This window comes from Phoca vitulina, unplaced genomic scaffold (genome assembly GCF_004348235.1).
Source record: "Phoca vitulina isolate PV1807 unplaced genomic scaffold, GSC_HSeal_1.0 scaffold72, whole genome shotgun sequence".
Classification (NCBI taxonomy): domain Eukaryota; kingdom Metazoa; phylum Chordata; class Mammalia; order Carnivora; family Phocidae; genus Phoca; species Phoca vitulina.
Window position 1 is genome coordinate 5,557,563 of NW_022589775.1, and position 13,514 is coordinate 5,571,076.

Sequence of the window (13,514 nt, forward strand, 5' to 3'; positions counted from 1 at the left end):
GAGATAAAGCAGGGACACCAAGCTGAGATAAGCATAATCCCAGGATTGAAGCACCAACTGAGAAGAACTGATACAAGGTGTTACAGATGTGGCATTACTAATAAATAGCAATGTTGAAAGGAACTTTTCTGTGTCATCAAAAATAATTTAAGTATTTTCTGATTCACAATCTTGGAAGAAAAACTGAAATATATTCTATTCTTTCTACAGAAAATCATGTTGACAAAATCATTGTCATATGTAAAAGTGATCAAAGACTATGCAGCCAATAAATATAGAGGAAATGTTATAGATGTTGGTGATGATTATGATAATATCATATTATTGTCTTGATTTTGTGATATTTATGTTTTTTGTCATCTTATAAGTTTGTCTTTATTAATATTGTTTTATTCTAAATTAGCATTCATATTTATATCTACTATTATGTTCATAATGCTGTATTCTTTTTCTTAAAGAAGTGCCCCCAAATTATAAACTTCAAGATTCACATAACCTGGATCCCCTCTAGTAAGAAAGCTGGGACAGAAACATGTATCAAAAGTAGGGAGAAAAATATAGGATCTGCCATGACCTTGGAAATACTCAGAGAACATTCAAAATTTTGAGGGGTTGTGGGAGGATAAACCCCAGGATGTTTTGAGCATATAAATGTATTTCACAAAAGCCATGATTTAAGTTCATTTTTAAAAACTTTTATATGATTGAACTAAGAAGTAGAATATCCACAAGTCATCCAATGGGGTAGAAGAAAATCTTGACAGACTTGTTCCTCTCTCTACCACTGTCCCTTGTTTCCTCACCTCATCTCAATAGCATCTCCCATTTTAGTTTTCTTCACATGCGCTCATATTGGTCTCTTCTTGCTTTAGATTTGATTTCATTTTTCTAAAGACTAAATTTTTCCAGCATATTTGTTCAGGATTATGCCCACTTCTAATCATCTCTGTCAATCATTTTGGCTTACTTTTATAAGAGCCCTCTAGACTGGACATAGTAAGGAATGTTAATAGTAAGTAATAGATGCAAAATTATATTAAAGTGTGAATCAATGGTTTGATGTAGGGGCAATATTTAGAAGATTCCTCATCAAGACCAGATTTCTGCTTGTCAACCACTGACACAAAAGAGAGATGAATGCATTGTAATCTCCCCCCTGGGAAGAAAGCATTATTCAGCCAAAGCTGAGCACATGTACATGCACATGTTTTCATGACCAGAAAAATCAGAGGGACTTCCCTGGCCATGATGGAGTAGGCATTAATTACAAACCGTCATAGCATTTGTAACATAGATTTACCTCATTGACATGGGGCTATAAAAACAAAATGGGTGAACCCATAAATATAAGATGAAGAGAGGTAGTTAACTCCAATTACAAAAAAAGATTACTGAGTTATATGTATGCAAATGAAGGACTCCAAATTTTGAAAAGATGACATTGTGATGTGCCACACCCATTGCTGAGAGTATATAAATGCCTCACTTGAGGAGTAAGATATTCAAACACAAAATCTTCTCGCTGTCACTAAGCTGAACTCAGATCTCCTGCCAACATGTCCTACAGCAGCTGCTCCAGAAACTACTCCTCCCCCTCCTTTGGGGCATACCTGCGCTCCCCAAGCTCCTCCTGTCGCTCTTCCTTCCCCAGCAACTTGGTCTACCGCACTGACCTACGCTCTCCCAGCACCTGCCAGCTGGGCTCCTCCCTCCCCAGTGGCTCTCAGGAGACCTTCTGTGAGCCCACCAGCCACCAGACATCCCGTGTGGTGTCCAGCCCCTGCCAGACGTCCTACCACCGCCCGAGGACCTCCACGCTCTCCAGTCCTTGCCAGATGACTCACTCTGGGTCTGTGGGCATTGGGTCCAGCAGCTACCCTTCCCTGGGCTATGGATCCAGAAGCTGCTACTCACTGGGAGGTGGATCCCAGGGCTCCAGATCCAGGAGTTATGGAGTCTGTGGCTTCCCTTCTCTGGGCCATGGATCCAGATTCGGGCATCCAACCTACTTGGCTTCTAGGAGCTGCCAGTCTCCTTGTTACAGGCCAACTTGTGGATCTGGCTTCTTTTGATCAACCTCATTAAATTTATAATCTTGTTGTCCAATCTCACCAATGCCTCTACTCATAACCTTTATTATCTCCATCACCTACTGGAAGAATTATCTTCTTATTCTTAGATTATCAAATCCTCACCTTGTCTCTGGCCCCAAATACTGGCTGACAGACTTTATTTAAAAAATTCTGTAATTAATGTACTAACTGAAAATAAAATCTAAAGTCTGCATTGGAGATAAAATTCATGTTATTGGATTTTCTTCCAAAATTGTATGACAAACCAAATCATTATAACCTAATAAATTTATTGGTTCTGAAACCAGCTATGTTTATTGTTGTTAGTTTTTATTGACTATGCTTTTGATTATGATAGATAATGGAAATATTATGAAAAGATCAATATGCACCTGGATAGAGATTTTGAAATCCTAAGAAATTGGGGATTTGAATTTTGAGGGACCTCAGATATTTTTCTTACTCAAACTACAAGTAGTGGAAGACTATTGTTTAAGTATATGGAATTTAATGAATTGAAATCTCAGATTCAGGAATTAAATTAATTCCCTCACAAGATGTGGGAATGCCAACAGGCATAACGTAGCAGACTAGTTGATAGTTATATAAGAAATGCAGGGAATAAAAGTAATATTTACATTTATATGGTTAGGCTTATACATGAAAAGAAAAATTAAACAAGATAAATGAACATGATTATGTATGAATTTTAAGTAACTTTGCTTGAAGTCACCCACCATTTCTTAGTAAAAGTGATAAACACCTGCATCCCACTGATGAGTATTCAATATGATCTTATCTACATATGTGTAATGAGCAATACCATAAAATTTGAGTGAAGAATCTAAAATCATAAGGATGATTTCCACCTTGGTTTTTACTCATGTTTCAAACTAAAATATAAGTAGCATTTGATACCATCAGGAGTGATGATTTAATGTGTATCTTTAAAAAATGGGGAAATATTACTTCTCTTTTCCATGATAATATTCTCTGTTTTCTCAGGAAAGTATTTTCAGGGATAGCAAAGAGCGAAAATAGATAGATTTTGATAAGGAACCTAAAACTGACAACAAAAAGAGTTAACATATGTTCAGTAAATGTCCCTAAGCCTTATTTCTTTAGGCTATACAACAGCCCTTAGAGAAAGATACCCATTATAAATTTGTTATGTTAAGCGTAAGAAAAGGGAGACACAGAAGGAATAAGGAACTTATAAGGAATACCTGTCCCATGGCATCTTAAAAGGTGAAGTTTATTTAGAATTGCAAAGACATAGGAGTATTAGAAGGGGCAAAAGGGAAATCTGGGAAGATGAAATAAAATAACCAGAGTGGAAAAGACTGAAAATTACTTTTATATTGAAGGAATGACTGGCAATTTGGTTAACTTACAATTGAAAGATATTTTATATGGTGTGACAATGACAAACATGGTTAAAAATAGTTGATGAGTAACTATTCTTCCATCATTTAGAGGTATTACATTTTATTTATTTCTTAGGGGTATTATATTTTAATTTTCAATAATTCTTGTTTCCACCACCTTCCATTCAGACTACTAAAATAGTTTTGTGGGGAGCCTGCGTGGCACAGTTAAGCCTCCATTCTTGGTTTTGGCTCAGATCATGATCTCAGGGTCATGAGATCAAGCCCCAGACTGGGCCCCACACTTAGCTTGTAGTCTGCTTAAGATTCTCTCTCACTCTGCCCCCCCCCACTTTTTTTCTCTCTTTCTCTAAAATAAATAAATAAATCTTAAAAATAAAATAAAATAGTTTTGTGATCGGACACTACTACTCTATTTCTCACCTATTCCAGCCACTTTTTCATAATTACAAGATAAATCTTTCATCTAAGGATTGGTTATGAATTTTAAGCTTATTCCTAAGGGGGGATAAGGTAAAAATTGATATACTTACAAATGAAAAAAATACTTGGAACTAATATTTTTGTCTAGAAAAATTAGGCAAAGAAAATATATGTGAAAATGTCCAGAAGTTACCAGCGCCAAAATGTCAGGGAGGTTTTAACAACAACAACAACAACAACAACAACAAAGTCATAGAATTTGTGACTACTTTTCAATTAGAGATATTGTTGAATCCAAAAGGGAGGCTGATGAGACTCATGAGCTCAGGTAACCAAAATCGAAAGTTAGAAATTTCCAATGATTTTGACCAAAATTGAGACTCTGAACAACACCTTAGGACTAGGCTGAACCTTCAATATTTACCCCTTCCTATGAACTGAAATTAAGTTCCCAATCATTTCAATGCTCGATTAGATTAGCATGGTACACAAACTGGAGTCGCCACTCTGGAAAACAGTATGGAGTGTTCTCAAAAAATTAAAAATAGAGCTACCCTATGATCCAGCAATTGCACTACTAGGTATTTACCCAAAGGATATAAGAATACAGATTTGAAGGGATACATGCACCCGAATGTTTATAGCAGCATTATCAACAACAGCCAAATTATGAAAAGAGCCCAAATGTCCATCAACTGATGAATGGATAAAGAAGTTGTGGCATGCTAAGCAAAAGAAGTCAGTCAGAGAAAGACAAATGCCACAGGATTTCACTCATATGTGGAATTTAAGAAACAAACCAGATGAACATGGTGGGGGGAGAGAAAGAGACAGGCAAGCCATAAAACAGACTCTTAACTATAGAGAACCCAAACTGAGGGTTGCTGGAGGGGAGGTGGTCAGGGGGATGGGTTAAATAGGTGACGGGGATTAAGGAGTGCACTTGCTGTGATGAGCACCTCAGGTTGTATGGAAGTGTTGAATCACTGTAATGTACGCCAGAAACTAATATCACACTATATGTTAAATAATTGGAATTTAAATAAAAACTTCAAACTACAAAAAAAATTTAGCATGGTATAGAGTTGACCTTAAATTATTTCTTTACATAGATAAATCTAAATATAAATTATAAATGCAGATATAGACTTAGAGGTATAGATATAATTGTTTTATCCAGATACAGATGAGTATATAGATGATATACATAGATAAATGATGTAGACATAGATCGTCTGATATCCTAGGGAAATTTACTAGACTTCAAGAAGTTAAGAAATGACTAAATCCAAAATATATATATCAGATAGTAGAATTCATTTTAGGAAATAAAAAGATAGATTTAAAATTTTAAGAGAGAGAGAAACATATTAAAAGAACCAAGTAGAGGGGTGCTTGGGTGGCTCAGTCAGTTAAGTGTCCAACTCTTGATTTGGGCTCAGGTCATGATCTCAGGGTCATGAGATCAAGACCTACATCAGGCTCCATGCTGGGCGTGGAGCCTGCTTAAGATTCTCCCTCTCCCTCTGCCCTTTCCCCCCACCCCCACTCATGCTCTCTCTCTCTATAAAAAAAGAAAAATTGAAAGAACCAAGTAGAAATTCTAAAATTGAAAAATGCAATAAGTTAAATGTAGAATTGTTGAATGGATTGAAAAGAAATTAGACATAGCTGGAGAGACAATTAGAGATTGTTCTGGAGAACATATTTAAACTAACAAATAAAGAGAATACCTTGGAGTCAAACTGATGAACAAAAAAGAAGAGAAAAATTTAAAGCAACCAAAGGGAAAGAAAATGCAAGTTACCTTAAAAAAAAGCAACAGTAAGATAGACAGCTGAATTCTAAACAGAAAAAAGGAAAGTAGAAAGACAATTAAATATCCTCAAATTTCTGAAGAAAGAAAACTTTAGAGTCCTTGACTAATGAGTATTTGTTTCAAAAATGAGGGAGAGGGGAGCCTGGGTGGCTCAGCTGAGGATCTGACTCTTGATTTTGGCTTAGGTCATGATCTCAAGGTCGTGGGATCAAGCCCAGAGTTGGGCTCTGTGTTGGGCGTGGAGACTGCTTGAGATTCTCTCTCTCTCTCCCTCTGCCCCCCCCCACTCTCTCTCTCAAAAAAAAAAAAAAAATGAAGGAGAAATATAGACATTTTCAAACAATCAAACCTGTAAAAAATGTGTTACTAGGCTTCCAACATAAAATATATAATAAAAGTTATATATAGTCAGAAACAAAATAATCTCAGAACATACAAAAAAAGATGTAAGAAGAAATGAAGAGTAAACAAAAGAAATATATACATATATTATATATATTTATATATATATGATAAATTTAAGCAAATTTTGGTCATAAAAACATGGAGGCAAATATATATCAATATACACAAGCATACATGAAATTACAATACAGAAAATCCTAACATAGTACATGAATTGGGGTAAGAATAATTGACCTTAAGATTTCTGACATTCTTGCACCGGACCGGAAATAGTAAGAGTATTCATTTCGATTAGCAAGTCAACAAAGCATGCTGTGAACTCTAAGGCAGCACTGCCCAATAGAACTTTCTGTGTTGCCGAAAATCTGTTTATCTGCATTTTCCAATATATGGCATCCATCAGCCACATGTATCTATTGTGCACATGGAATGTGGCTAACATGACTGGGGAATAAAATTTTAATTTAACTTAATTTTAAATGATATAAATTGAACTTAATATATGTGGCTAGTGGCTACTCTGCTGGATGGTATGGCATTGGGGTAACCTCTAAATGAATCACAAAATCCTGGATCGCATCTTGGAAGGCTGACAGAATGATTGTTAGGAAATATCTTGTATTACATCTAATAACATGATGCTTTACATGTTATCATACAGCAAACTTTGAAGTTAGTAAAACAGAAGTAGCATTTTTGTTTCTTTTGTCTGATGTATCTTTTTACTTTCTCCCTTCTCTGCTTCCTTATATTTAAGAAAATCTATTTTAAGTAGGAAATAGCTTGGGTTTCTAGTCCAGTCTGATATTCTAAGTCTTCAATAAGGATTATTCAGTCTATTATATTTAATTTAATTATTGATACTTTCAGATTTCTACTTACACATTTACTATTTGTAATAGTAAATTTTCTGGGAGGGGTAATAAAATGATTAAAGCTATAATTTTACCCTTTTAGGTTATTATTATTTTATAATTTTTAAATTTTTTAGTAAGTTTTCAAAAGATTTTAATGATCACTTTAATTACTATTTACTTCTACCTATTTATTAAGAACCACAAACCACTTTATTAGTGTTATGCACAATGAGTAGACAATTCACTTATAGTTCCATCTTTTTTATCACCTCCTTCAATTACAACTTCCCCTTTGAGGTAATTGCCTTCCTAACTGGAGAAAATACTTCAGTATTCATTTTAGCCTAGGTTTGCTTGACATGGAGAGCTCTATAAAAGACAATATTTGGATATTTTACAATAGAAAAATAATCTTGAAGAACTGAAGTAGGGAAAAAATGTTTTTATAATGAAGGAAACAATTATAGGAAAGAATCTAAAGATAAAAATGACCAGAAGGTCCTGCGTGATAAGAATTGTTCTAGGAGAGCAGGATCACTGGACACACTGTAAGGACAGGTGATAAAAGCGACAATGTATATATGAAAAGCTATAAAGTATATTGATCCAGAACCCATTTTTATTGGAATTACACACAGATGGAAAGATCCATCATGTCACTAGTTATCTTCCCTCACCCCAAGAGTATTTGACTCTTTGGAATTTTTTGCATGTGTATAAATTGGTATCCACTGAGACTCTTTTTCAAATTAGTCTTGCTTAGTCATTTTGCCTTTAAACATCTGTCCTGATTTATCTCTGTGATCCACCAATTTCTCAATCAATTTATATTATCTATTTTCCCCTTTCCATTGGATTTGAGGGGCAATATGTAATAATGTAATATATGAAAACTAACTTTAGGGGATGAAATAAATTTACAGAAAGAAAATCATTGGTGACAAAATAGGGTGCCTCTATTCCACTGAGGGAGAAAAAAAAATGACTTAACCTTAATCCCCACCTTTAGATCTAAGCATTCCCCAGCCAATGTACAAGCAAAGGCACAATGAGTCTCAGCCAAGGAGAAGGGTAGGGGCTTTTCTGGCCCTGATTAGCTGGCATTAATGACATACAGTCATAGCATTTCTGACTTTGGAATAGTTCGTTGGCTTGGTGCTATAACAACATGATGAATTCTCCTATAAATATGAGATGGAAGGAATCACCAGCAATTACAGAAAATATCATTGAATTACACATATGGAAATGAGAGATTGCAAGTGTGGGAAAGACGACTGTAAAAAATGCCACACCCATGGCTGAGAGTATAAAAGTGCCCCAGTGCAGGAGGTGACATTCAACCTCAGAATCTTCTCGCTGTCATTCAGCTGAACTCAGATCTCCTGCCAACATGTCCTACAGCTGCTACTCTGGAAACAACTCCTCCCGCTCCTTTGGGGGCTACCTGCGCTCCCCAAGCTCCTCCTGTGGCTCTTCCTGCCCCAGCAACCTGGTCTACCGCACTGATCTATGCTCCCCCAGCACCTGTCAGCTGGGCTCCTCCCTCCCCAGTGGCTCTCAGGAGACCTTCTGTGAGCCCACCAGCCACCAGACATCCCGTGTGGTGTCCAGCCCCTGCCAGACGTCCTACCACCGCCCGAGGACCTCCACGCTCTCCAGTCCTTGCCAGACGACTTGCTCTGACTCTGTGGGATTTGGGTCCAGCAGCTGCCATTCCCTGGGCTATGGATCTAGAAGCTGCCAATCACTAGGTTGTGGATCCCAGAGCTTCAGATCGCTGGGTTATGGAGTCTGTGGCTTCCCTTCTCTGAGCTATGGATCCAGATTCTCCCGCCCAACCTACTCCACTTCCAGAAGCTGCCAGTCATCGTGTTATAGACCATCCTGTGGATCTGGCTTCTATACATCAACTTGTTGAGGATCCTGACCTTTAGAGCAATGTGTCTAACCTCTAAACAGAGAGTTTATCATCTTCATGATGTTCAGGAAAAACTCTCCAATTACCTTTTTTTTCCAGCCACAACGTGCCGGACAAAAAAAGGCCAAAATCTCTAACATATACTGAACTTAATGACTAATTTTATTGGATGAATTTATAGAATTAGTGGAATTAATGAAATAAATTGTGAGATCAACTAATGGAATTTATGTTAATAAACATGAACTAATGTTAATGAATTAATGGGATTCGTGTTCATACATTTTATTCACAAGAGAGATGAAAACCTAAATGAATATAGTGTAATAAACTCATTCATTCTGGCTTCCAAATATTCTGCTAATTTTGTTAGTTTTAATTGGGTAATTTTTTTTTCTTTTGTTTTCTTGGGGGGGTTTTCAAGTTAATATTTATTATGTCTCTGGGAGCAAACTTTGGAAATCTAATAAATTGGTGAATTTGAACTAACTTATTTTGGGCTTTAGACATTTCTTTCTTTAAAACTTTTTTTCTGAATCCTTTTTTTATACATAAACTTTATATGAATAATAATCTCAGGAGCAATATAGAGCATATTTCCTCCAAAGGATGTGAGACCTTGACTTTTGCTGACAAAAGGAAAAAACACATCTGATACATCTAAATTCCGGGACAGTGGCAATTGACCTGATCAGCTAGTTAGGGACCTGGAAAGGAGAATATTAGAATATTGATACAAAGAAATCTGGTGTGGAAATGTATGGATAGACACATGCAGTGGGCACAAAATGTGAAGATCTGTATTTCCTCTTAGTGCTCACCAGAACGCATCCACCATGGAAGAGGAATGAAACAATCAAGTAAACAAAATGACTCTGCCAGTTGTTGAAATCCCTGTCTCTTCATTCCCTTTTTCCAGATTCCCACATTGTCACCATCACTCCTGCTCCCTCTTCATATGGCCTGAGTCAACCTCTTCTTGTGACTCCATCTCAATTCAGTCTTTTGCCTTTAAATGTTTGTCTGGTTCCTTCCTATTTTTAGCCACTTCCCATTATGTGTTATTTTTCTTCCCTCCATTGGATGTGAGAAGTACTGTATAATACTAAGTGATAGATGGAAAATAAATTTGGAGAATGTAAATCAGTGGTGACAAGTAGAATCAATCATTAGAAGTATCCTTATAAAAAATAAAGCTATGTCACTTATCACTTGACATAGTAGAAAAGTGACAGAAAGAATTCCCGAGCAAAGCAGGAATAGATATACACGGAGTCATAGCCAGGGGGAAAAGAAGGGGCTTTCCTGGCCATAATAGGTTGAGGATTACTGACAAATTGTTCTGGAATTTCTGAGATAGGAATGATCATTGTACCCATTGTACCCGTAAGTAGAATAGCTACGAAGCTAGTCAACTGCAATGACAGAGAAGGTCAATGAATTACACAAATGCAGAAGAGGGTATGCAGATGATATGAGAGGACTGTACCTATACTGTGCTGTACCATCTGATGAGTATATAAAATACCCAGTGCACAAAATCATCTTAAACTTCAGAATTTTCTCATTGTGACTAATCTGAACTCATATCTCCCGTCAACATGTCCCACAGCTACTGCTCTGGAAACTTATTTTCCCAGGCCCTTGGGGGAGGGAGATCCTGAGCTACCTACCCAGGCTCCTCCTATGGCTCTTCTTACCCCAACAACCTAGTCTACAGCATTGACTGCTGCTCTCCCAGCACCTGCCAGCTGGGCTCCTCTCTCCACAGCGGCTGTCAGGAGACCTGATGTGAGCCCACCAGCTGCCAGGCATCCTGTGTGGTGTCCAGCCCCTGCCAGACATCTTGCTACTGCCCGAGGATCTCCATGATCTGCAGTCCCTGCAAATCAATTTATATCATATCTATGGGTCCAGCAGTGTCTTCTCTTTGGATTATGGATCTACTAGCTGCTACTCACTGGGTTGTGGATCCAGTGGTTTTAGACCCTTAGGTTATGGAGTCCGTGGCTTCTCTTTCCTGAGCTATGGATCCAGTTTCTGCCACCCAACTGACTTTGCTTCTGGTAGCCTCCAGCCATCTTGTTGCCAACCTACCTATGTATCTGGCTTCTGCTAATCAACTTGTTGAGTTCTAGTACATTTATGCAAAGTCATTAAAATGTCTACCCAGAGTTCCATCATGCTCATTATTTCCAGTGACAACTATCTTAGTCTTTGATCACCAGTTCCTTACCCAATTTCTATCAAGCATAGACTAACAGACTGATTTTTGCATCCTTTTAATTTAATGACTTAACTCATTATGGATGAAGTTCATGGTAATTTATTTTCTGCCCCAAATGGATAAAAAGTTAAATGATTATAATCCAATAAACTAATTTATTCTTATTGAAATATTTTTATGTTATTTTTTATATATTATTGAGCAGAGTTTGTGTTAAGTTTGATTTGACAGGTTTAATAAAAGCTCAATATGCATCTCATAGTAAATTTTGGAAGTCTAAAAACTTGTGAATTTGATCTGATTTCTTCAGATTATGGATATTTTTCTCATTCAAACTACAGTTATTGGACATCCATATTTTTTAGTTTTAGAATTTTATGAATTATGGTCTGAGAATTAGGATATATTTTGAGTACTTCAAAAAACATGGGTTTTATCTATGTGGACAGAGGGAATGTGACTGAAGTTGACAGATTCTTCAGGAATTTCATTAACAAGAATAACATTCAGATTTGCATGGTTAGTATAATAAATGAGAGAAAAACTAAAATGCCAGTTTAAAAATATATATGAGCCTTAAATGAATTCTAATGAGTTTACCCAAATCTTATTAAAAATGGCCAGACTCACACATCGATTGATGAATGTCCAACATAATTCACTTTTTTATATGTATGGAAAGATATTCTTAGTGGGAAGAATGTATGTGATTCCCTATCAATGTTTTACTAAAGCTCAAACTAAATATAGGTGAAAACAAAAAGCACTTTATAGCAGTGGACTTAACTTTTCATTTGGATCTCACTATAAAGTTGGGGACACTATATCTTTACTCTTTGGGTAGTGTTCTCATCTATCGCAGGCCAAGTACTTAAAGAAACCCATATGAGACTAAGATAAACAGCAGGTTACTAAGGAATAAAATTATATAAGACATTATATAGTGCTATAATCAAGGCTCAAAGAATATCCTACTCATTGTTTCCTTGGACCCTCGGATAGAACTATGAGAAAGACTATTTTTAAAATTCAGGTTATTATTTACTTATTTGTTTTATTTATTTATTTATTTATTTATTTATTTATTTATTTGAGAGGGGCAGAGGAAGAGGAAGAGAGAGACTCTTAAGCAGGATCCATGTCCAGCCTGGAGCCCAATGCAGGGCTCGATCTCACAACCCTGAAATCATGACCTGAGCTGAAATCAAGAGTCAGACACTTAACCAACTAAGCCACCCGGGCACCCCCAGTTTATTTTAAATAGAAGGAAATGAACACAAAGTAGATCAGAGTCTTCCTTAGTCACGAAAACCAAAATTGTCTCTCAGATGTTGCCAAATATTCCCTGGGGGATAGAAGGCATAATCACTCTTGGTTGAGAACAATTTATCTAAACTAATGTATGGTGAGAAATGGAGGTAAAACAGAGAAAGGAATTTATGCAAATATGGACTATAGTGAAAAAAATTAACATACTTGTATTTGGAGTCCTAAAGCAGAAAAGAGAGGACACTGGGGAGAAAATATATTGCGGAGAAATTTAAAAATTTTCCCAAAGTCAATAAAGCCTGCAAAGTAAAATTTAAAGACAGAGAATACCACACCTACGCACTAGTAAATCTGATGAACACCAATGACAGAAACATTTCTAAGAAACTGAGAAAGAAAGCTGATTTCTTTTTAAAAAGAAAAAGTGACAATAGGACTAAAATACAAATTACTTACAAAGATAATTGAATGAAATATTCAAAATTCTGAAAGAACACAAATGCCATCCTAGAATACTATGCTCAATAAATAGGTGCTTTAAAATTGAAGATAATTTCAGACAACAAAAAATTGAGAGAACGTCTCAGCAGCAGATTGACACTAAAATACGTACTGAAAGTTGTCTGTTAGTGAGAAGGAAAATGTCTTTACCCGTCAATAGGAAAAAGTCTGAAATTCAGGTATGAGCTGACTTCTCCTCCCATTCTTAAGACTGTATACTTTCTTGGTCATGGTATGACTTCCCAGGGGACGTATACAAGTAACCCTTAGTCTACATTGGGCAAATATAATAGAAACACTTTCTCGATAACAAATAGACAACAATTACCTGATGCCATCAATCTTAATATTCCAAGTCATGGTTTTTAAGTAACTGGCTACTTGTTAAGATGACCAATCAAAGTTGAATCTTCTGGATGGTCAGTAACAAGCTGAACAGCAACTCCCATAGAATAATTAGATGGGTGGCAAAAGTAGGATCTAAAATAGATAATGGAAATCTGTTAGTTCCACAAACCACAGATCTGAAAAAATTAGGTAAAAAACAGAGATAGGAATCAAATACATATTTGGAAGCCATTATTCCACAACTCAGAGGCAACATTTTAATATAAAATCTCCATATATACATA

At 36.3% G+C, this 13,514-nt stretch overlaps 2 protein-coding genes and 1 pseudogene across 2 annotated transcripts; all 3 read left to right on the forward strand.

Moving 5' to 3' along the window:
• The first annotated feature begins 1,499 nt into the window (after positions 1 to 1,499).
• Positions 1,500 to 2,072, forward strand: LOC116625058 (keratin-associated protein 13-1-like). Its single transcript, XM_032393359.1, has one exon. It carries the CDS (start codon positions 1,557 to 1,559, stop codon positions 2,070 to 2,072), a length of 516 nt encoding a protein of 171 aa, XP_032249250.1. The 5' UTR covers positions 1,500 to 1,556.
• A 6,234-nt stretch (positions 2,073 to 8,306) lies between these two features.
• Positions 8,307 to 8,885, forward strand: LOC116624977 (keratin-associated protein 13-1-like). Its single transcript, XM_032393252.1, has one exon. It carries the CDS (start codon positions 8,358 to 8,360, stop codon positions 8,883 to 8,885), a length of 528 nt encoding a protein of 175 aa, XP_032249143.1. The 5' UTR covers positions 8,307 to 8,357.
• A 1,559-nt stretch (positions 8,886 to 10,444) lies between these two features.
• Positions 10,445 to 11,004, forward strand: LOC116625021 (annotated as a pseudogene).
• Positions 11,005 to 13,514: the final 2,510 nt, after the last annotated feature.